The sequence below is a fragment of the Protomyctophum parallelum genome (assembly GCF_964188405.1).
Source record: "Protomyctophum parallelum genome assembly, chromosome: 20".
Lineage (NCBI taxonomy): Eukaryota > Metazoa > Chordata > Actinopteri > Myctophiformes > Myctophidae > Protomyctophum > Protomyctophum parallelum.
Genome location: NC_139718.1, coordinates 10429121 through 10451705, shown reverse-complemented (window position 1 = coordinate 10451705; position 22585 = coordinate 10429121). Strand labels below are relative to the sequence as shown.

Sequence of the window (22585 nt, the reverse complement as noted above, 5' to 3'; positions counted from 1 at the left end):
TCCCAGAGTGCATCAGCTGCAAGATGGCTGCTGGTGCTCGTTTGGGTGATTGAACACCTGTTAAATGCTGGTGGTGGTGACTCTCTCACAACAAACAAACAAGCAAGCTGAAGGTCTACCCAGGAGCTCTACCCCAAAGACGCCAATGGTCTGTTATATTTATTCAACTGCTTATTCAACTGCTTATTCTGCTTAATGTGTTTAAAATCAGGCTAATTTGTGTATTTAGTAGCTTCAACTGCTTCAGTCTGAAGTGGGGAAGGAACACATAACTTGCTTGAGAGTTGGATTTAATTTATGTTTAAAAGTATCTCTTTACAAAATAAGACCAAGTTAGAAATGTTAAAATGATTTAAGAATTTGAAAGCTACTAAAAATGTGGACAATTCATGTTAAAGGTTTAAAATGCCTTGTTCAATTAGAGCTGATCTACAAGCTTAAAGTTCAGCTATTTTTTTTCTTCACTTATTCAATTTAAAATACTAAATGTTTACTTAACTTGAATCATTTATTAAAGGTTACAATTCAGAAATGTTTAATTGAAAATGACTTTAATAATTTGGGTTAAAATGTCGACTTCATGAGTTAATTTAAGACTGTTAAAATGTCGACTTTAAAGTTAATTTAAGACTTTACATTTTGGCATTCATTGTGTGAAAACACTATTTAAACCACTTTGTCTAAAAGACGGTTTTGATTATTTAAAATATATATATTTAATGTTTAAAATCAACCATGTTTGAAAAGATGTTTATTGTTTTGCATTGTTAAAACCTGTTTCTTTGTTTTCAAAGGTTTTCAACCTTATTGATGAAACCAACCAATCAAGTCAACAAAAGCAACTGCAACAAAGTGTGCAAAAAGTTGAAAATAAAGTTGGACATTTGAGTTGGACATTTGGAGTTGATTCCTTTACTGTCATTTGGAGTGGAAGTGGGGTTTGACTTAGCCCTCCAAGCAGAACCCAAATGCTACTGAAGTTTCTGACATTTGTTCGACCCAGTGCATTGGGTCCTGTTCCTCGTCGTCCATGCCACCTGATTAAAACATTTACTGGCTATGTTTACATGTTAAAACGCCTCCCCGCGCTCTTTGACGATATTCTTCAGTATGAGGCTTTCTGAATATGTAAAGTATAAGTACACATACATACCTTTGCGAATATCTCCTGTGGCGCGGAAGCCGTTAAGTATTTTTAATATATGTTTGCCCGATTTGGAAGCTTGGATTCTTCTTGTTTATTGACACTTCATTGTACCGCCTATCTGGCTAGCTAGTGGCGCTATAGCTATGACACAGCAGATCAGAGGCAGGGACGTAGCCTCACAAGCCAACCGCACACCGGGAGGCGGTACAATAAACGGTAAACAAACAAGAAGAAATAAAGCGACCAAATCGGTCAAACAAAGATTAAAAATACTTAACGGCTTCCGCGCCACAGGAGATATTCGCACCGGGATGTATAGCTACTTAAAGTTACCGAATTCAGAATAACTCAAGGAAAATAATGGCGTCACATGCCGCGGGGCCTATTTTAGAGAGAATCTCCACATCCGCATTTAGGAATTTCCATACGAAAATACAGTAGAGAGCAGGGACCCAACGTTAAACTCAACAAAATATCAAAAAAGTTTTACGTAGGGTCCCGAAAGGGGCTAGGTTTGACTTTACAGTAGTAGTAATATTCCATTGCATCGCAGCCTTCCAATCAGCCTCGTCAATTATCCGGCCACATCCTGTACATCCACTTACAACTAGTTGGTAGCAGCTAATAATTACTGTCATGATGTCACTGTGTTTGTTTGTAATTGTTCCCACTTCCCAGTGTGTGCACTCATCACTGCACTAGCAGTGAGTGCTAATGCTACTGACACTGTAGCCATTAACCTTGTCATGGCAAGAAGAATCTTATCGCTACACAAACAGCCTTTCCATGAGAAATATCATGTAATTCATAAACACACAGTCCTGTAGTAACTACTGAAGTGAATACACAATTGAGCGTTAGAAATGGGGTTAGGCTGGCCGGACGGATGAAACCAGCCTACCTGTATGTTTTACTGTGACTGAAGTAAAAACCTCTTTCATAATACAAATGTATGGTGCATTACCCACCAACCACTAACAATGACATACAGCCTTATTGCATTCGGTCATTCATCCTGCTCCTGTCATAACCAATTATACGTACATTCATTTCCAGGGTGCACATACATATACAAGCAAGCTTTTAGCTGGTCTGAAGATGGCTGTGCTTTAGCATAAGATCAATTCTAACTAAGGACATGACCGCAACAACAGACACTCAAAAGATTGCGGTCATCTTTGAATTACAGCTCTTTGGTCCGACCTGGTAGAAATTGGACCATTAAAGATTGGCAGCTTTGGCTGCATAGATTTGTTTAACAGCACTATCATCAGCATTGTGAAATAGTTCATTTGTAATTTCAGACATATTTTTTTATGTAAATAAACTAACAAATACAAAATGTTACTATCTCACAAAAAATATAGTGGACCCTCTGTGGTAACTCTGAGGACCCCGTGTTGAAGACCCATGATGTAAAAGGTATTTGTGTGTTGTGTTCTGATAGGCCTATAGTATATAGATCTGTCAACCTTTACTCAGGTCTATTCCAACAAAAGAGAAGATGTAAGCGCTGACCTGGCGCTCTCCTGTCTCTTGTGGTTGAGAAGCACAGAGGTAAGAGCTGGAGCTGACAGGACGGGTTTGACCAGGAGCGTGAGGTTTCCCAGTGTCGTGCCAGCCTCGTAGAGAGCCAGCTGCAGGTGGCACAGCTCACCGCTGCCTGGCAGCACCGGGCTGGTCAGCTGGTACTCACAGCTCCCAGAGGAGGAGGGGCCTAGAAGCAGGAAATGACCTTTTGGGGAGAAAAAAAATAAATAAAATAACTTAACAATAAAATGCACATGAATTGAATAATGCAGTGTTTCTCAAACCTTTGTCATTTCAAGGACCACCAAATGTTACAGACCTGTAAGGGTCCATGGAACCCCCTCAAGGAAACATAAGATAAGATAAGACTTTTATTGATCCCGAATAGCCGATCTACAAGCTCACGTGTTTCATTTTGAGCTTTTAGATTAAGCCATTAAAGCCCAAACCACACCAAAGGGTCGAGACGGTTTTAGCGTTGTCCCTGCGGTGTGATATGTCCTGTTGCACGTTGACGTGCGTCGTCCCTAGTGATTCAACGCATGGAATTCAATGGACCAAACCACACGAAAGGGTCGAGGCGGTTTTAGCGTTGTCCCTGCGGTGTGATATGTCCTGTTGCACGTTGACGCGCATCGTCCCTAGTGATTCAACGCATGGAATTCAATGGACCAAACCACACGAAAGGGTCGAGGCGGTTTTAGCGTTGTCCCTGCGGTGTGATATGTCCTGTTGCACGTTGACGTGCGTCGTCCCTAGTGATTCAACGCATGGAATTCAATGGACCAAACCACACCAAAGGAGACGTTAACTCCTTGCAACCGTTTGGAGTGGACCCAAGGAGTTGCATGGTGACCCTTTGGTGTGGTTAGGGCTTTAGACCTTCTAAATCAATAGTTCTCAAACTTCTTAGTGCCAAGGACCCCCAAAATGATATGTAATTGATCGTGGACCCACCCCATATGAAAATATTTTATGCCAGCGACCCCCCCAGAAGAGATGATTTGTGTTTAAAAAAATCTAAATTATGAAACCCTTTCAAGATTATTTTTTTTCATCAATAGCGCAGATGTACAAGCTCACAGCATTGTTGTGTTGTGTTATCTGCTATTTTTGAGAACCACTGTTCTAAATCCTAAGAGGTTTCTGAAAAACACAAAAAGAGAGCGCGCTGGGGGACCCCAGGGCTGTTTAATTATGTACAGTAAGTGGTTAAGTCAAGTCAGTTTGATTTGTATAGCACATTTCATACAAAGTAAATAAAACAACAAATGTACAAACCATACCCACCCGCCCACTCACAATACAACAGAATAAAGCACAATACAAACCCCAAACCACACTTTCGCAACATCAAGAACATCAAAAGCTGCTCATTCAATGCATTGTATCTGAGAATGTGTTATTACAACCCCCTGGCTGAATCAACTGTATGAATTATGTATGCACTGTCAAACCAGTACACAATAAAAATCCTCAGCTCAACACTCAGGATTTTAGTGTACACTATATCTGAGAACAACAGGTTATTATAACCCCCTTGCAGAAGGAACGGTATGGATTCTGTACACAGTAAAATCCTCAGTAAAGGGTCATTTGTATAGACGAATTCAAAAACGGGTCTCATGGTCGCAGCTTACATATTTCCTGTAGGCGACGTAGCTGCAGGGTTTAAACCCTCACCAGGTGCATCTCTTCTACTACAGTGAACAGTAGAGTGACTGATGTTAGTCTGCCTCAAACGTTACTCTTTTACCTGCTTTTTATTAAAACTAACATTACAAAGATGCCCAGAACATCAAGATGAACCTGTGTAGTTTATGGCTGCTCCAACAGTAGTGGCAACATAAAAAAGAAACGGAATGTCAAAATATCCACCGCGGTAGCTGAGACCAGAGCCATAGAGTAATGGTTGAGACGAAGCAGTGAAAGGTCCTGAAAGATACATAACGTCAGTCTTACCCAATACCCAATCTTTCTGTTTTATGAACACAAGGCTGCCGTACTTCATACCTCATACTAAGCATTTAAAGTATGAGTATGCTCAGTGTGAGTGGACCTTACATAAGTGCGTTATTATGTAGCCTAACCTCCTTGCAGAAGGAACTGTGTGAACTGTGAATCCTGACAGAAACACACAGTATGAACTATAAAGAGGATTTACGTACACCCTGTGAGTCCTTACCGTCACGTGTTCCCTCTGACTGGTCAGTGGCAGGCATCGCCACGGCGGTCTGGCTGCCTGCACCGCGTTGCCACGGAGACGCGATCGACCAGTCCCTTTGAGCGCTGTCATTTGACATAGTCCAGGAGCAGGGAGATTCAAAATCACAGGAGGTAACTGCATAGAACAAGAGGACGGACAGACGGAGACAAAGGAGTTTTCACTTTACTTAATTATCCCCGAAACTGAGAATGATATACTGTCTACTGTATATATATATATAGGGTTCTACAATTTAAAAATACTTGTTAGTAGTCCTATAAGTACTTCATTGGACCCCTTGGTGTGGTTGTTATGTTCTTCCTGGAGGCTAAAACCTTGACAGTCAAATGTACCAATGAAAAAAGCAGTGATATAGTGACATCACAATATCATCAATTTGAGTTGCTAGTTACTTTGTAGATTTTGGATTCTGACACAAACAGTAACCACTTCAGCCCTACTGTATATATTTCGGCCATTTGAAAATAGCCGATCTACAAGCTCACAATGTGTCGCGATGTGACGCATTGTGAGCTTGTAGATGGGCTATTTTCAAAAGATGATTTGAAAACCTAAAATGGCCCATTCTGCATAATGAGTAGACTAATCTTACATTTTACATAAACAAAGTAAAAACTTTTGAGTACTTTTCCTACCACTGGAAAATGGTGCATTTAACCAGTAGGGGTCAGCAGTGAGTGGAATTTGGAAATGACTAAATTGGGAGAAATTGAAAACATTTTTTGTAAAAAAAAAATATTTAATGGAGGAAAGCAATTATAAATAAATCATATAATAAATCTCAAACCAAGTAGCTTTTTAGTTTTTTCAAGAGACCACATTTCATTTTTATTTTACGGTTCGGAGAAGCGGAAAAGATGGAAGGCCAGAAAACTTCCATGAACTAAAAAAAAAGAATTAAAAAAGAATTCGTTTACATAATTCTCAAACTCGGCACAAATTTCCCCACAAATCTCCCCATAAATGTAGGGTAGCAGCAGGCGTGATTACATACAGATCTACAGTCATCCATAATCATGGCTGACAAGGGAACAAATCATCTGAAAGAGAAAACAGCTGTTATGATTATAACTAAGGAATCGAAGGAGGGGGGGGGGGGGGGGGGGGGCTTGAGGAAACAGAAAAGAGAACACACAGTGCAGTAAAAATCCTTAGTGTTAAACCCCAAATCCTTATTATAATAAACAGCCTAATAATTATTAAAACATAAAATTCAACTTTTCCCAATTTTCTTTTGTTTTTTTTGGCACCCCTACGTGTCTTCTATCCTCACAAATATCCAATTTTGAACAATCAGACATTCTCATCATATTTGGGTTTTTATAAACAGTGGTCAGGCCAAATGATTTGGTGCTACTCGTGATGTCATACTGTAGTTATCTCCCAATTTTACATGTTGTCTTTGGAGACTGTCTTATTATTATAATTATAATTATATAATAGGTCCTGTTTGTTTCAGGGGAGGGGAGGGTGTCTTGTGTGTCGTGTCTGTCGGAACATGCCGACTCCCATGGACACCATCATAACAGATCTAAAGTCGGCCAGATTCATGTCTCCTTTCCTTCTGCATACTAAGAACAAACAAGAAAACTATCACGGATTGTATCGTCCCTCTGCGATTTTTTTTTTGATGATGATGATCATCGGTCAGATGAAACAATGCAAATACGTACACGCACACGTACATAGATGGATAAATAATGACGTGTCTTTGCATCGTTTGCATCCCGTCTGGCGTATGCCCGATCCGTCATCATCATCATCAAAAATCAGTTTGTGTTCATTTTCATATCTGCCTGTCAACGTCTGACATAAAACGCCCCCTAACTCGGCTTTCTGCACTTTATTACAAAAGCAGGTGTTACATAAAAGGTAAATATCTCCAGAATGGAAGATGGTAAAACCAATGTTTTTTTTAAATTGGAGTGGACAAATGAAGCTTTCTTTTGAGGTATGCGGTGTGCTTCTCGCTATAAGAGAACATTTGCTGTCGGCCTTGGAAAAGGTTGGTCCACCAATGCTATCAGCAGTAGCATCAGAGCTTCCAGAGGAAATCGTTAGCAAGTTTTGTGTTAAGAGATCCCTTATCCGTTGCCCGTTATGCCCAGTCAGAGCTGGACTAACAATGGAACTAGGTGGAGCTTAAGCGCCAGGGCCCGAAGCTTGCAGGGCCTGGTACGAGACTATAGGTACAGCTGTTGCTTCTTTCGAAAAATATAACGCAACATAGGAACCCCCGCTAGTGTTTTTGGTCTTCGTCTGAGAGTTTCTGTAGGAGTTTTCTGGAGGGGAGGGGCAGTCGGTTTGGGGGGGTTCCCCACGGCTGCGCGTCGCTTCCACCTCTGACAGAGGGGAAGCGAGTAAGCGACGCCGTCAGAAGCCCCCTTGCTCAGGAAGGCCCCCTCTCAGACGGACCAAGTTGCGACAATAACATACAGCCTATGTAAAGAGCAATATAAACAAGACCTTGGCGCAAAACTTCATATTTACCCTGCTCTAATACAACAAAAGTGTGTTCTTACATCCTCCATTTCACGATTTCAGCACTCGTGAGTAAATTAATTTAATTGCTATTATGAAAGTTTTCAGTGACGTTGGACCCACAGGTTGCATTGTCGTCAATAATTAATCTGTCGTTAAAACGTTCTAATATTAATATAGCATATTGGCATTGTCTGTTGGTGCACACATGTTATATGGACCATGTAACAACATGGTCAACAGCACTGTTTGCAAACGTAGCTACATTTGTTGGCCACAAAGACAATTTAGACAAAACATGCTGCTGCCTGCTAATGGAGCTTGTAGATATAGGCTAATTATTTTTCGGGGAAATTGCAGATAGTTTAGCAGAGACTGAAGTTGGAAAGGCTGTGCCCAGTGCGGCATGCAGTGCTGTGTGTCAGCGGGCAGCGCAGGCAGTAGTGGATATGCGCTAAACGCATGCATGCATGTTAATTAATTAATTAATTGGCTGAATCAGTAGGGGCCTTTTGATTTGGTGAAGCGCCAGGGCTCAGTGCCCAGTGCTATATTGCTTCATAGCCTAACGGCGGGGCTCCACTGGACGCGTGTGACGCGGGTCAAAAAAGGAACCGGGGCAGCACAACGCAGGCAGTGGAGCCACCCTTCATTGATTAAAAAGGGAACATTCCCTGACCGTGACGGAGACGCAACGCTGACCAGTGGAGCCCCGGCGTTACGGTCTATAGCCCATGGAAGAGTGATGTGTTGCTGCCTTGAAGTCTCACTTGTGCCGCCCCCCCGTGCCGTTTTTTATGTTGATTTTTTTCCACCCCGCACAGAGCCAGGAACACATCTTTTCATCGCTCAGATCTCAGATCTCAAATTCAAAGTACTGAAATTCGGGCTTTCATTTGGTATAGATCATGCGTGTAGGCCGTCTCTACGAAACGGTATCAAGCAAAAAGGAAGGTTCTGTAAATCAGATTAAACCCCATTTGCTGCGCGCGCTATGGGGTGATGAAACTGAACCAGACTCCAGAATTTGGGCATGCCTAAATACGGGTTCGTCCCACCGACTTCTGACATTATTCTGACATCTGCATAGACTCCATTTGGGCATGCCTGACAAAGAACTCCATATATGGGCATAAAAATGGATAACGCTGACATCACTTCTGACATCACGATATAAGTGCAGTTCCCTGTGTCGAGTCGTTCAGACCGCCACAAAAGTCCTCTGCCCGGGCTCTGGGCAGGGCCCCTGCCCAGGCTCCCACGGGCACTGGCCCGATATTAAATATTAAAAAGTTATAAAATGCATGTTAGTGCCTTTAAAAAACAATATAGTACATCTTCAGTGGTTGTTGGTGGTGTCCCTATGATTGTAGACCCTAATATCAGGTAGGGCAGTGGTTCTCAACCTTTTCAGGCCGCGACCCCCGAACTGGGGATCTCCAAAAATAATCATATTTGAACTGGGGACCCCCCCGGGTCGGTTTGACTCGGTTCCACAGATAAATAGTGAAAATAGCAGATCTACAAGCTCACAGCGCCTAGCACGCCTAACACGGCTATTTTCACAATTTTTATTTTATTATTTGACAATTTGGCCAAAGTTTGACCAGTTTTTATAGTATAGTTTGTTGATTACTTTTGATCCACTAATGGTATATTTATTTTAGGTATTAAAGGTATTAAAATCTTAAATTGTCACTTCACTGTCGAGAACCACTGAGGTATGACACCTTACACTCCTACCCGACACCTGACACACGCAGCGCTGCCTGAAGCTCACAAGGGCAATATCTATCTACCTATAGCCAAACAGGGATTCCCTCCTGGAAGAAATGTAGTCTCCCACGCTCGGGAGACCTGGGGTCAAATACTGGGCACGACAACAACAAAAAAAGTACAAACTGCAGCTCAGTCAGTGTTAGTTTAAAAATGTTACACGCTCTGTTACAAATGGATAAATTAACACAGCTGATAGATAGATATTCATTTTTTGAGGTCGAGCTCGAGGAATAATAAGATACAAAAGGGGGGAAAATGGATAGGAGGAAGATGTTTAACCCATTTTGGGCGGGAACCCCTTTTGGTGTTAGCATTATGTTATGTTTTAGCTATTGAAAAATATCAGATCTACAAGCTCATAGCGCGCCACCGAGTGGCGCACTACGAGCTTGTAGGTCTGCTATTTTTGAAAAATGACTGACGACTGACATAGAAACATAGCTTTTTCAGAAAACTCCAAATGGGTTAAAGGAGATGCTTGTGATGCATCATGTGATACTGGCGTCAGAGAGGAGGAAATGACCACTAACGAGCGACATGGCACAGAAAAGCCCTCAGGGACACACAGGAGAGGAAAACCCCCATGCAGAGACCCTTTGGTCGTAAGGTCAGACGTTATTAACACAGGAGAGAGGAAAACCCCCATGCAGAGACCCTTTGGTCGTAAGGTCAGATGTTATTAAATCAGTCCTTTGCTGCTGAGAATCCACTTTTCCGTTTTATCTTTTCCTGTCATAAATAAGCTGAGAACTGAGCTTTCTCCTCCGATCGCATGATGACGCAAGGATGAAGCAGGCTATTTACAGTATTTTGTCTCTGTCAAACTGTCGCTGGTGTCTTAAAGTAAAATGAGGCTTCGGTAGAGGTTTGGATTGTGTAGCTATGACGTAACTCCAAATATTGGCGAGATATCTCCAATGGCTGCTCTGTTGATTTAAAAACAAAGAAGATTCTGCCAATATGCAACAGTACAAAGTCTGGCTGCGGTTTTTTTGTTCTAACCGGTTATCATACTATTTATTATACTATTTGAAGGACTGGATCCAGTTCTGATCTTCTTCCTAATTCAAATAGCAAAATTAAGTTGACACTTATATTTGAACTACCCCTTCACCACCGCCAAAAGATGTGTCAGGTTAACCCGTTAAAACTGGGAAAGCATCTGTGTCATTTTAGATTTTAGTTTAGTATTTCAGGAAACTCTTACTCTTACGACAGTGTTTTTGAGTTCTTTATATAGCAGATGTACAAGATCACAGCAAACTTGTACATCTGTTATTTTTTAAGATAATGTTTTTGGTTCTCGAGTTACGTGCAATCGTGCACAACTGTACATACGCAGACACGCACGCACACACGCACGCACGCACGCACTCACGCATGCACGCACGCACGCACGCAGAGACGTGGCGCATTTATAGTAGAATATAACCTCAAATGACATTCCAAAGCCCTCACAGTGATACCCGTTACTGGGCGGCAGTGGCACAGAGGGTAGAGCGGCCACTTGGGAAACGGAAACTTCCTGGATGGATCCCCTGGCTCATCCTTAGTTACTTAACCCTTTTACTGCTGCCATTTATTGAGAAATTAGGACCTAATTCATGCCAGCATTTTTTTAATTTGAGCTCTTATTTTGAAAAGCCACATTTTGCCTCAACCGGAAGTGAGCTTATCCCTGCCAGCTTTACGTTGCCAAGACAACCTTTGTTTACATGATCGAATCATGCCGGTACATTTTAGCACTCCACAACGTCGGCTCGTGCCGTCAAAGAAACGCTGTTTTGACCAAAAATGCCATCTGGGACAAGGAATAGGAGATACAGGCGATTGAAAGAAACGGATAGAATGGATTCTTATGGCGACGGTGAATTAATATGAACGATCCAGTGCAGTGCTAACAACAGTGCTAGCTAACCGGCTAACGTGAGTAGCATTATGGCTTGATCAATCATAAGCACTATAAAAGAGCAATTGCCGAAGGGCTTCGGCAATGGCAGCAAGCGTTAATATCAAATTAATGCTTCAATTGCCGAAGGGCTTCGGCAATGGCAGGAAGACGGTTAAAGTGACCTTGAGCAAGACATGAACCTCAAACTGCTCCTGATGAGCAGGTGTTGATGTTTCCTCTGTCATCAGTGAATGAGTGTGAAGGGTAAAGTACTTTATATAAATGCACCATTTACTAGGTTGACTCATTCCTTGTACTACTCATTCCTTGTATTTATTACTATATGTATGTGTATAAAATAATAAGCAAGATACAAGTTCAGAAAAGTTGTGTGTGTGCGTGTGTGTGTGTGTGTGTGTGAGGGTGTGTGTGTGTGTGTGTGTGTGTGTGAGGGTGTGTGTGTGTGTGTGTGTGTGTGTGTGTGCGTGTGTGTGTGTGTGTGTGTGTGTGTGTGAGGGTGTGTGTGTGTGTGTGTGTGTGTGCGCGTGTGTGCGCGTGCGTGCGTGCGTGCGTGCAAATCTTACTTTGGCCATCGTGCTCCGAGTCTGACTGATGAGGCAACAAATGATCAGAGAAGTTTTCCTCCAGAAATCTGTCCAAAAGAGCATGGCTGGTACTGCAGACTGCAGGTTAGAGAGGGGGGGGTGAGAGGGGGGGGGGTGAGAGGGGTACGGAGATGGAGGAAACCGTTAGTTGTTTCACTTATCGATGGAAAAAAAGCCTGCTATGGCTTTTTCAAGCCGCAGCACTTAAGCTAAATTAGAGAGAGCAAAGTGATTGAGGCACAGTCAATGACAGCATGTGGTATCGCACACTAGTTATGAGTCACGATAGACACGACACTGTACAGTAACTGTACAGTAGCTGCCCTTGAACTGTGGACTCCAATATGCATATTACATTATGTATGAGATTATTGCGGGTATGGAGCCCTTTCGGAGGAGATGGTAGAATTCTGGCTGAAAGCCTAATTTATACTTATACGGAATTGCAATGGAGTTGCTTGCTAAAAACATTATGGATATTCATGCTTTAAAATCAGTTATTTTCAGCAAGCAACTCTGTCGTGCAATGTACAAACGAATAAACTGCAGTATAAACAAAGCTCACAGTATGTACACAGACATTCAAAGTTCCTTTCTTTAGGGGAAGGAGTAGTCATCTTACAGCATCCTCGTATCCCTGAATGGACCTTGTATCTTGAGCCATTGGGTGCCATTTTGAAGATCCGTTTTACAATGGGGTAATACATAAATTGCCCTCGCTCTGCGCACAATCGTATAATGAAAGGCATATCGGCCCGTGTTGAACGCACACACATATGGCATACGGCGTTCCTGAATATTTTAGCATTGTCGGAGTGTCCATATGTTAATTATTTTCGCTTTGCGCAATTTGCTATTAAGCCCCTTGACCTAAAAACACTCAGCGCATAACGATTAGACGTGGGTCTGACCACCTCATAAACGTAAAAAGCACTGTTTGATTTTACACTTGACGCTCTGGGAGGCTGCTGGAGTGTTGCCATGTCTGTTTATTATAAGCGGCTTCTTTTTCTGTAAAGTTGCTTGTAAATATTGGTAGTTGTAGCCTACTAGTTGTGGTTGCTTTTCTTGTTTCTAAAGTGGTTATTTGGGCTTTTCTCCTAATGTTGTTTAAACCAGTGATCCTCACACAGCACATTCCCATGTCAAGGATCCCCAGATGAATGCATTTGCCCAACTAAGGACGGCTAATCCAAAAATGTAATTAAATTTTCCAAGATTACTTTTGAAAATAGCAGATCTATACCAGCTCACAATGCATCACATTCATTCATTAAAACTATGAACTCTGACTGCAGGGGGATATATATAATGATCATTATAACAATGTGCAAGAACATATTTAAAAACAAGGAAGAACTTTATATTTGTGGACAATCAAAATATGTTTTTTTATTTTAATGTGGTGTCATTAAAATGAATCTGGATATGGCAGACTCACTATCTAGAAAATAAAAACATGGCACTTCATTTAAAATAGGTTACAGACCCCTGTTATATGCGCTTATTTTTATAGACCTATTTACTTGTTTCTATGAGACATGGCAACAGCCTCTTTTTGCGTCTTTTTTTTGTAAAATGTTGAGATTAGAAACAGCCATAATTCTTTCATTTCTCAACCTTAAAAATAAATAAAAACATATCCATAATCCGTGGGAGGTTTGCTTTCATATGCTGTATCACACCCGATTCAAGTCTTCTTCAATAAAATGCTAAAATGCTAAGACCATATACCATCGGGGCCACAGGCACAGCATTAAGCAGCCAGCATTCAACTCATTCCTTCATCATGACTTGAATGAAATAAAATATAATAAACGTTATTTTACTGGTGTTTTTCAATAGAAACAAATTATTTTGAGGCATAAAGGTGACAGCATGCAGTGCAATAGGAATAATTAACCCAAATGTGACCAAGTCATGTCATGTCTTCTATGGTGCCAGCCTGAAGAAATGTAATACCACGATCCCCAAAGTGCGCATTCCGTATGTGACATCAGCTGACTGGTAAAGAGAATAGTACGGACATGTTGATTGGGTACGTCTCAAACACTCCTTAAACACACCCATGACTAATTCAAGGCCGTTTTGCGCAATCCACGGGGTGTCGAAAGCGCTTCTTAACATGCCCAAAATTGCAATATGACATACCACACGCCCCCAGCTCATAAAACTGTAATATGATTAGTAATATTATTTGAACTGCTTAATGGAGCCCATTATGTTTAAAATACCACATCTCTTGAATTGTTACACAACATAGTTTACACAATACTTTAACTTGTCCTGTTCTGTATTTCCCCCGATGACTGTGACAGGCTTTTATCCGTTGGCGTGACAACACCATGCTGACTATTTGTTGCAGACAGATAGAGAGATCAGATCATCAGCCATTATCCATGGTGCATCTGTGCCATCTCCCTCATGGGTATCTGTCAGCTGGCCTTATTAGTAGCGTATTGCCCATGTAACTGGAATTATTAGAGGACCAGCTGTCCATGTTAGAATTCTGGGGTTCTTTGATTTCCTGCACTCTAATAGCCTTAGGCTTATTATCACAGTTTAGTGACCCACTTCCAAAAGGTCAGTGGAAATTAGCCAGTATGAAAAACATCAACTTGGCAAAGAGATTAATAGCAGAGGGCTGGTTTAATCCAATTTCATTTCATTATAAACAAAGTTACTGGAATCTGACCATACACAGACACACACCAAACAAAGATAAAGACAAGTTGACAGGATTGGCTTTGTTTTGGGGGGGTGGACATAGAACACTTGGCCCGAGGGAGGGTGGGAGGACCCCTTCATGCTCACCAGACACAACGGCAGAGATGATGATATCACAGGGTGTCATCGTAACTTAACCCCCCGCAACAACGGCATTAGTGTTAGCTAATGCCTCTGAGGCATGTGTCACGTTGGTCACCCAGCACTAACGAGATTATTAGAAGGGACACTTTATTAAAAGCAGACGGTGATGAAAATGGGCAGTTGTGTTGAAGAGTGACGGAGCAGCTATTCATTGGTAATAAATAGAACACACAATAGCTATGCATAGATGGCTGAATATGGAAACCGGAAAAAATACATTTTGGGACAAAACAACGAGAGCCAAGTAGACTATTATTAGCCACGAAAGTACCCAAATAGTTTATTTGGAAGAAAACCCTGCTAAATGTATCTTTAGATATTCAGAAATTTAAAGACCAAACAAAACCAGACAAATAAGACATTCTGTACTATAATAATAATTGTAATAAGTCTAATTAATACATTAGACTTAAATAGCACTTTTATTGGTATGCTGTTTTACAAAAACAAAACAAAAAGAATGAAAACAGAGCGTAATTGATAGAGGAAGTGAGCTGACTCATCAGACATCGGTCGCTAGCCAATGCCGCATCAATGACTGAAGCCCAGCTCGCTGGCTGTGTTGGCTTTGTGCTCTGAAAACATCTTAGCTCTGAAAGCAGTCCGTGCATATCTAGAAAACTGCAGCTAAACCACGGGAGCAGTATTCTAGGCTGTGGGCCAATGCTGGCTATAGTCTCTAGAGTCTAGACGTGTCTCTTTCTCTCATCTGCCTCTCTGTCTCTCTGTTTATTCCTCCTCTAAATTACTTTTCTCCCCTGGCCTGACCTGTGATTCTCCACTCACCCATCAAATACCATCCATCACACTTTCCCTCCTTTCCCCATCAGCCTATCAGACCCGGCCCTTCTTGTATTCCCTGGTTACCTGTTCCCTAATCAACGCCCCTGTGTACTGTCTAAAAGCTCTGTCCTCAGTCAGTCAGTTGGCCGCTCATCTGTTGATAGAAGCCTGCATTACGTGTAATGTTACTTGATTATTCCGTGTATTCTGCCTGTAACCATGCCTTTGTGTTCCTGCATTTTCTGGCCGACTGGAGCATTACATTTATTTGGCACATCCGCTGAATTCCCGTCGACTCTGTCCTGCATTTGGGTCAATCTAAAACACCCCTGACAAGACCGACTAAGCAGAGGCATGCTGCTTAAATGGTAAATGGTGCTATAGCGCTTTACAGAGATTGTGCATTACATTCACCCATTCACACACGCATTCACACACCGACGCCGGAGGAAACCATTAGGTGTTCAGACTGAGTCTTGCTCAAGGACACTTTGACAGTAATTCTGGGGGAGCCCGGGTTCGAACTGGGAACCTTGCGGTTGCCATCCAGTTACTCTACCCCTGAGCCACTGCCCCTGATGTATATTGGGGGTTTAAGGAATGTGATTGACTGGAGCAGCTTAGGTAGTGGATATGTGCTGTACAGAATAATTTAGAATTTAGGCATTATTTTAGCAGACCTTACTGAGCGATATAAAAAGTGCAGAATCAAAGTATAAGTTTCAGATGATTTCTTTGTCAACAACAGCAGCGGTAAAGTAGTCAAGGAGTGTTAGAACAAATAACAATGTAACTACTAACTAGGATAACAACAAGTAAGCAACATACAGTACCTAGGATCTATGTTAATTGTCATCAATAAGTAAGTGCAGATGCAAAGACAGTAGAAGGTAAAAGCTCTCTTCCCCTTCGCTTCTCAATCCTAAACTTTCAGGTGGTCAGGAAGTGACTCAGTGATGGGGAAATGCAGCTAATTCAAATATTTCCAGAAACCTTCAGGGGAGAATTGTAAGAAAACCATCGAGCGAGAGAATTCTTTGGCGCTTCGTTTGAGCCTTTTTATCCATAGGGAGCGAAGCTTTGTCAACCATGCAGCCTGCCTAACAACGCTCCTCTGATCCACTCCTAGTGCCGGTTCTTATCCTTCAGTCCACCACACATGACAGCAGAATAGACCAAAGACGGCTTTAATCTGAGACATCTGGTGACATCTCGTCAGCATCAGGTACGTACTGTATAAGGACAGACGGATGAGGACAGATGGTGGCTTAGAACATTGGAAACAATTATCTTGGACGGCGAGAAGAGAGAATGAGCCAGAAAATCCTTTTCACAGCCAAAATACGTGGCACGCGCACGCACGCACGTACGCACGCACACGCATGCAGTGAGACACACAGTGACACACACACACACACTCAGCTATTCAAAATGTACACATAAGTAATTCCTCCACATTCAGACAAACCTGGTGTGAGTTATCTTAAAGTTAAAGTTGTGGCGGGCATAAAGATAAAGACAAGTTGGCGGGCTGGCATAAGCCCAAGTATGGACTGGAATTGGAAAATGCCAGATGTCAGCACAAATCAGCAATAATGCCTATATATGGACTGGACATACCCGAGTCAGCACAAATCAGGGTTTTCCTGTATAGGAAAGAACGTAGTCTTAGGTGCTACAGGAGGGAGGTGCACATTCCTGTGCACGCTGGGGCACAGGAATTGTTATTTTATACGATAAATAAAATCCATGTGCACGCTTTAAACTCAGGGCCCTGAGTTTAAACTCGGTTTTTAATAACCAGTAAGAGGCCCTGAGAGTGAGAAGCGACCTCGCCCTTGCGTGCATGCATGCGCCTGGCTGACGGCAGACTGCTGGGCGAGCGCCGGCGCTTTGGCATGGGGGGGGTCAGATCAACATATGGAATGAATTCTGTACTGGACATATATGGAGCGTGTCTTGAGTGTACAGGGTTTGATGAGGTCAGATCTGGCAGAACAGGAAGGGCGGGTGGGGTCGGATCAACATATGTAATGTCAGTATACAGGTCATCTCCATATATGGAGATCTAAGGGTTTGAGGTTTGAGATCTCCATATATGCAGATCTAGGTGATGATCCAGTCTTTTCCATGTATGGTTATCCAGTAGAGGATTTGATGATGTCAGATTGACATGGAGCCTGTCACAAGGCGTGATGTCACGAGGCATGATGGACTGACAACCATATATGAAGATCTAAGGGTCTTCATAATGTCACGTGATGTCACGAGGTGTGACCATATATGGAGATGTGATGTTTCGAGGCGTGACCATATATGGAGACGTGATGCCATGAGGTCTTGAGCATACAGTATAGAGCGTCGCAGTCCCGCCCCCTCGAGAGACCCAGAAAATAAATCCCCGTTAATTTTCCTCATAAACTTTTCAGAAAGTATTTATCTAAAGACGTTTACGCCGCGGACAAAGCCAACTGTTGTCGTGACAAATCATGATAACAAACAAAACATTTCGGGCCAAACAAAGTAGAAAAAAGCGGCAGGTTTTAACACGTTTTTTGTTGTTTTTCTTCGTCGTCATGAAAGGGGGCGGGACTGCGACGCTCTATTTCATAGTAAATTTCAACAAGTTCACTACAAGAATAATTTCTACAATGAAGCAGTTCCTGACTGCCTGCACAAACAAGGAAGTTGCTATGCAAATGCATGATAGGTCCCAAAAAGATGATTATTCTAATCACCGGTTGCGCAGTAATACTGATGTCATGCAGTCACATATGTCTGTTTAAGAGCATGTTACGATGTCTTCGAATGCAGCTCAGCCAACCCTAATCACGGATTGGAACTATCTGTTTCATTAAATTGCTTACATGTGTCACATTAAACCCAAACGTCTCACCTCTATGACTGATGTTTGGGGCATTTCACTGTTGTCCACAAAATACTCACTGACAAAATAACATTCCATAATACTTTCTGGTAACATAAACAACTATAAATTCAGGGAAGAGTTGTGTACAGACTTGGCACATCACAGCTACACTATATAGAACATGATGAGTACTGCTTAGGTGCCCTTGAGCAAGGCATTGAACCCCCAGCTCAGTGGACAACAGTATAAAACTGAGGTTGTACATGGGCAGTTCCCAGGTTTTAATGTGATCGTGCAGGGTCTTGCTGTAAAGGAACACTAGTGCTCAGGCAGCTCAGCATCTTCCCTGGTTATACTGATTTGAATGCTATATTAAACTGGGGACCCCCTAACCTCAAGACCTCATGGGGGTCCTTCCTTGGACCACACTTTTAGAAACACTATGTTAATGCATGTTAAAACAAAATATTTGACCAGACTGTAGGAAATGTGTAAATGAAGAGGATGTATACTCGTCATAAATTAGGCTAGGAATCATATCACAGTGACAGTAGTGGACATTATGCAAAATGTTAATATGACCAATAGTGAACCAATAGTACCAGTATCATGTACACAAAACTCCTCAATGTTAATGTATCCATTGGTTACATCAGTAGTACAAGAGGGTTTTAACAGGGAACAGGGAACTATACCAGGACTAATAATATACTATACTGTACACTCTGACACACAGTGAATCACACACAAATAGGTTTGCACAGTTACGAGTGCATTAGGCCTGGCAAACAGCCACACAGGCACTGCATCAGTGGCCATGCTTGGCTGCCCTACAACAAGAGGACATTAGCAATGATGACCACACTGCCACAAAATAACTACAAAAATAACACATACTTCCAGTATTCCAGTAAGTCATTTTCTGTGCCCACTATTCTGGCATGGTTGTGTTTCACGCACTCAAATGCTACAATAGATGCCAACTGGGTTTAACGGACCAACATATGAATATGATTTCATCTGCGTCTTCTAATGAATGTATAAATGAAGGCATAGGCCCAAAACATCAGCCTATGAAACTCAGTCGACATCTAGTACTTAAGAGCATGTGGGATTTCTTTTCTCCTCTAATTAGCAGTATTAGCCAATTTATCCAGAATTCTCCACCTCGTTAGACATGTAAATGCTGCCAAACCACAATTGCATAACATTTATGGACTGCTCTTGGAGGTTCACTGAAGGTCTGTAACTCTCACTTATTTTCTTTCAATTCTAATTTTAAACAAATTATAATCAACTAAATCAATTAGTCTGAACCAATTAAGCCCAATTATATCGTACAACAGTGTGCCATGGAAAGAGAGAACATAATTTAGCTAATCTACAAGCTGACAATGTGTCGCATGATGCATCACGACACATTGCAAGCTTGCAGATCTGCTACTGTATTTGGGGTATTTTGGAAAACTAGATTAAATTGATTAGTTTGGCTATTGCGCCTCTAGTTCACTGTACAGTAGGCTACTGTATGTATGTGAAGCTGTCTAGTACAGTCACACAGCTTACAATATTACAAACTATGTTGGGTATGTATGTTGGTCGTGACTAGTATCAAAACTAATGGCATTCTTTCACTCACAGATCAATCATCTTCTATTTACTGAGTACAAAAAACCGAAAGCTTTTCAGCTACAAGCCAGCATCAGTATAATCAAAACCAGCAGACATGACATTTTATAGAAAGGAGCTCGGGTTCCTGGGGGTCTGGATGTTCCGGGGAGAAAATAAGATCCCAGATATTTTTCTTACACTTATTATTATGTATCGTCCCAAGAAAGAGTCATAGCTTGTAGACTATTATGATGAAGACTGTCCACTGGCCAAAATGAAACCCTTATTACTCTGATCTCCTCAAATTGTGATTTTGTAGTGATATGTTTTTTTGGACGATATTAGAGAATGACAAATAACATAATACTGGTGCAAATCAATCTTGCTGTCTTACCGGGGTTCACAAGGCAAATGAGAGAAACATCAAAAGTATCAAACACTGAACGTGGGGTAAAATAAGTATTCCTATGTGTTTTAGCAGGAAATAAGTAATTGGGCTCAGAAAACTTGGGTCCAATGGTTCACTTGCTTTTCAAAACAACTGGGCTTAATCTACTTATCAACTTGACAGATGCTATATGCAAGGCCACATGTATCTAATCCAGTCCGTGTAATGTTCAGATATCACATTTGACTTGACAGAATACCCGGTAAAGCTAGCTGATGTTAAAACACTTATGTTCGACCTTGAACGTGGACCAACTGTCTTCCTGTGAGGCTGCACTGTTCCGGAACCGCAATGAGACCGAGACAATATGTGCTCTCTGGAACAGCAAGGTTTTGGGCTGACAACAGATACACACCAGTGCACATGTGCACGGCCATGCATGCACATGTGTGCATGCTGGACGCAAACAGGCACGACCACATCGCACACCACGTCCCTGAAAAATAACAGATGAAACGTCTGTTTCACATTTCAGCGTGCACAGCTAATTCTGGACACTGTGTCTACACAGTAAAATCATCAGTATTCTTTTAACTCTGAGAGTGCGCAACTGGAACCAGTGGTAGTGTGTCATATGAACCAAATCTGTACGCTCAGCCTCTCTGAGTTAAATGAACACTCTGATTTGACTGTGTATATGTACGATACAGACTAACATCACCCCCATTGTTTAATAAACATAATGAAACAAATAGGTAAACGGTTTTACTGCCAAAGCTGTGGATGACTGTAGCTGTAACACTCTCCAGGAGACTTGTCAAATAAGATGTAGATAATAGTGTGTGAAGAAATGTAATGACATTGGAATTGCCAATGCTTGTTCATTTCAACGTTTAAAAAGGTGCTTGTTGATAGATCACAGACAGCATCATTCTTCAACAACAGCTGAATAATTCTAGCTAAATGTTTGGAGGTAAAAATGAGCTCAAATTAAAATACACAGCACAAATGTAATGTTTTATTCAACAAAAATTAAATTTTAACCTAAAAAAGTATCACCAAATCTGTGTGTTTGCGGGTTTATCTGCATGCCCAGGGCTAATCTTGCAGAACACTGGATTGATCAGAGTGCAATTTCTTGTGTACAATGCCAGTAGGCCAAGGAAGTACCTCCACACTTTTGTCATATTCTGAAATCTTTCACTTAAATGTTATAATGGATGGAAGTAAATGGCAGTGGGGCTGAAATATGGGGTCACATGCCATAGATACAATTGCAATCTTGAAAAATACAACACAAGTATGCTTTGTTCAATATGAGCCTAGTTTGAAATATATCATCTAATTTGTTGAAAGGAAAAGGTTTAGCTGGACACCATCCAGATCTGTGCAATATGTACTTTATCATGAATTCATATTGTCAGTCATTTTCTATAATATAAAAGTTAATTATTATTGTTTTCAACACTAGCTGCTGACGAAAGCAACTGACGTCACAGAAAACTAAGATACCAAGTTCTAATCTTGCAACAAAAACGTATCAAGTTTCTTATCTTGCTCTAAATTCTGTCTGCAATAGATTAAGCTATAAACTATTTCTGGACTGTTATTGGGATCAGTAAGGAATGATTGGTACTGTAAATGCAGATTCGTCAGGGAGCACTGTGTTACCGTGCCTGCTTCAGAGGTTTTCAAAGTCTGGTATCTAGGTTAGACACAGGAAAAAAATGCAGCTTGAAGCTCGATAATCTCTCTCCCAGAGGGTGTAGAAAATTGCGGTTACGCAATTTATGTGTAACCAGGTTGTTTATCAAAAACATCTGTAGGTAAACTAACAAGCAATGTCGTTGGAGATAAACACCAATACCACTGAAACAACAATGTACAAATTGAATCTACAAATGGCACACAAAAATGTTGACGCCAACAAGTGTTGGTCATGACTTTTTGATCATTATTCACTCACGTCTGATTGGTGGTGTAACTTCAGCACAAAGAAAACAATCAAATGTATATTCATTTATATAACGTTCACTTCACATCGTTCAGTGTTAATTTGGTTAAGCATAGCATTCCACAATTCGTTTCCGTCTTTTGTCATTTTGGTTTTCTGAAGATTCAAAAGAACACTAGTGGCAAAATATCTATTATATTATTTAAGGGAAAACGCTGACATTTAGCAACACATCAATCATATTCACTACACACTTTTAAAACATGTAACCTGGAACAAATGTTATGCTGAGGAGGTTCTTTCTCACACCACAGCTCACAACATGCACAAACACACATCTGTTCTCATTAAGGTCTCACAGGTCTGTCCAAAAGACACAGATTACCACTAAAACAATATAACACCCGCCTTAAATTAGGTCCCAAGGCCACACACTGCTACAGCCACAC

At 41.4% G+C, this 22585-nt stretch overlaps 1 protein-coding gene across 2 annotated transcripts in view; it reads right to left on the bottom strand.

Moving 5' to 3' along the window:
- ltk (leukocyte receptor tyrosine kinase) overlaps positions 1-22585 on the bottom strand; it is a 91019-nt gene that overhangs the window by 57364 nt on the left and 11070 nt on the right. For both annotated transcript variants that reach the window (XM_083792605.1, XM_083792606.1), the window contains exons 2-4: positions 11640-11738; positions 4863-5018; positions 2666-2882 (exon numbers count right to left, since the gene is read on the bottom strand). In XM_083792605.1, coding sequence (XP_083648731.1) covers positions 2666-2882; positions 4863-5018; positions 11640-11738 — 472 coding nt within the window. The remainder of the gene's footprint in view (positions 1-2665; positions 2883-4862; positions 5019-11639; positions 11739-22585) is intronic.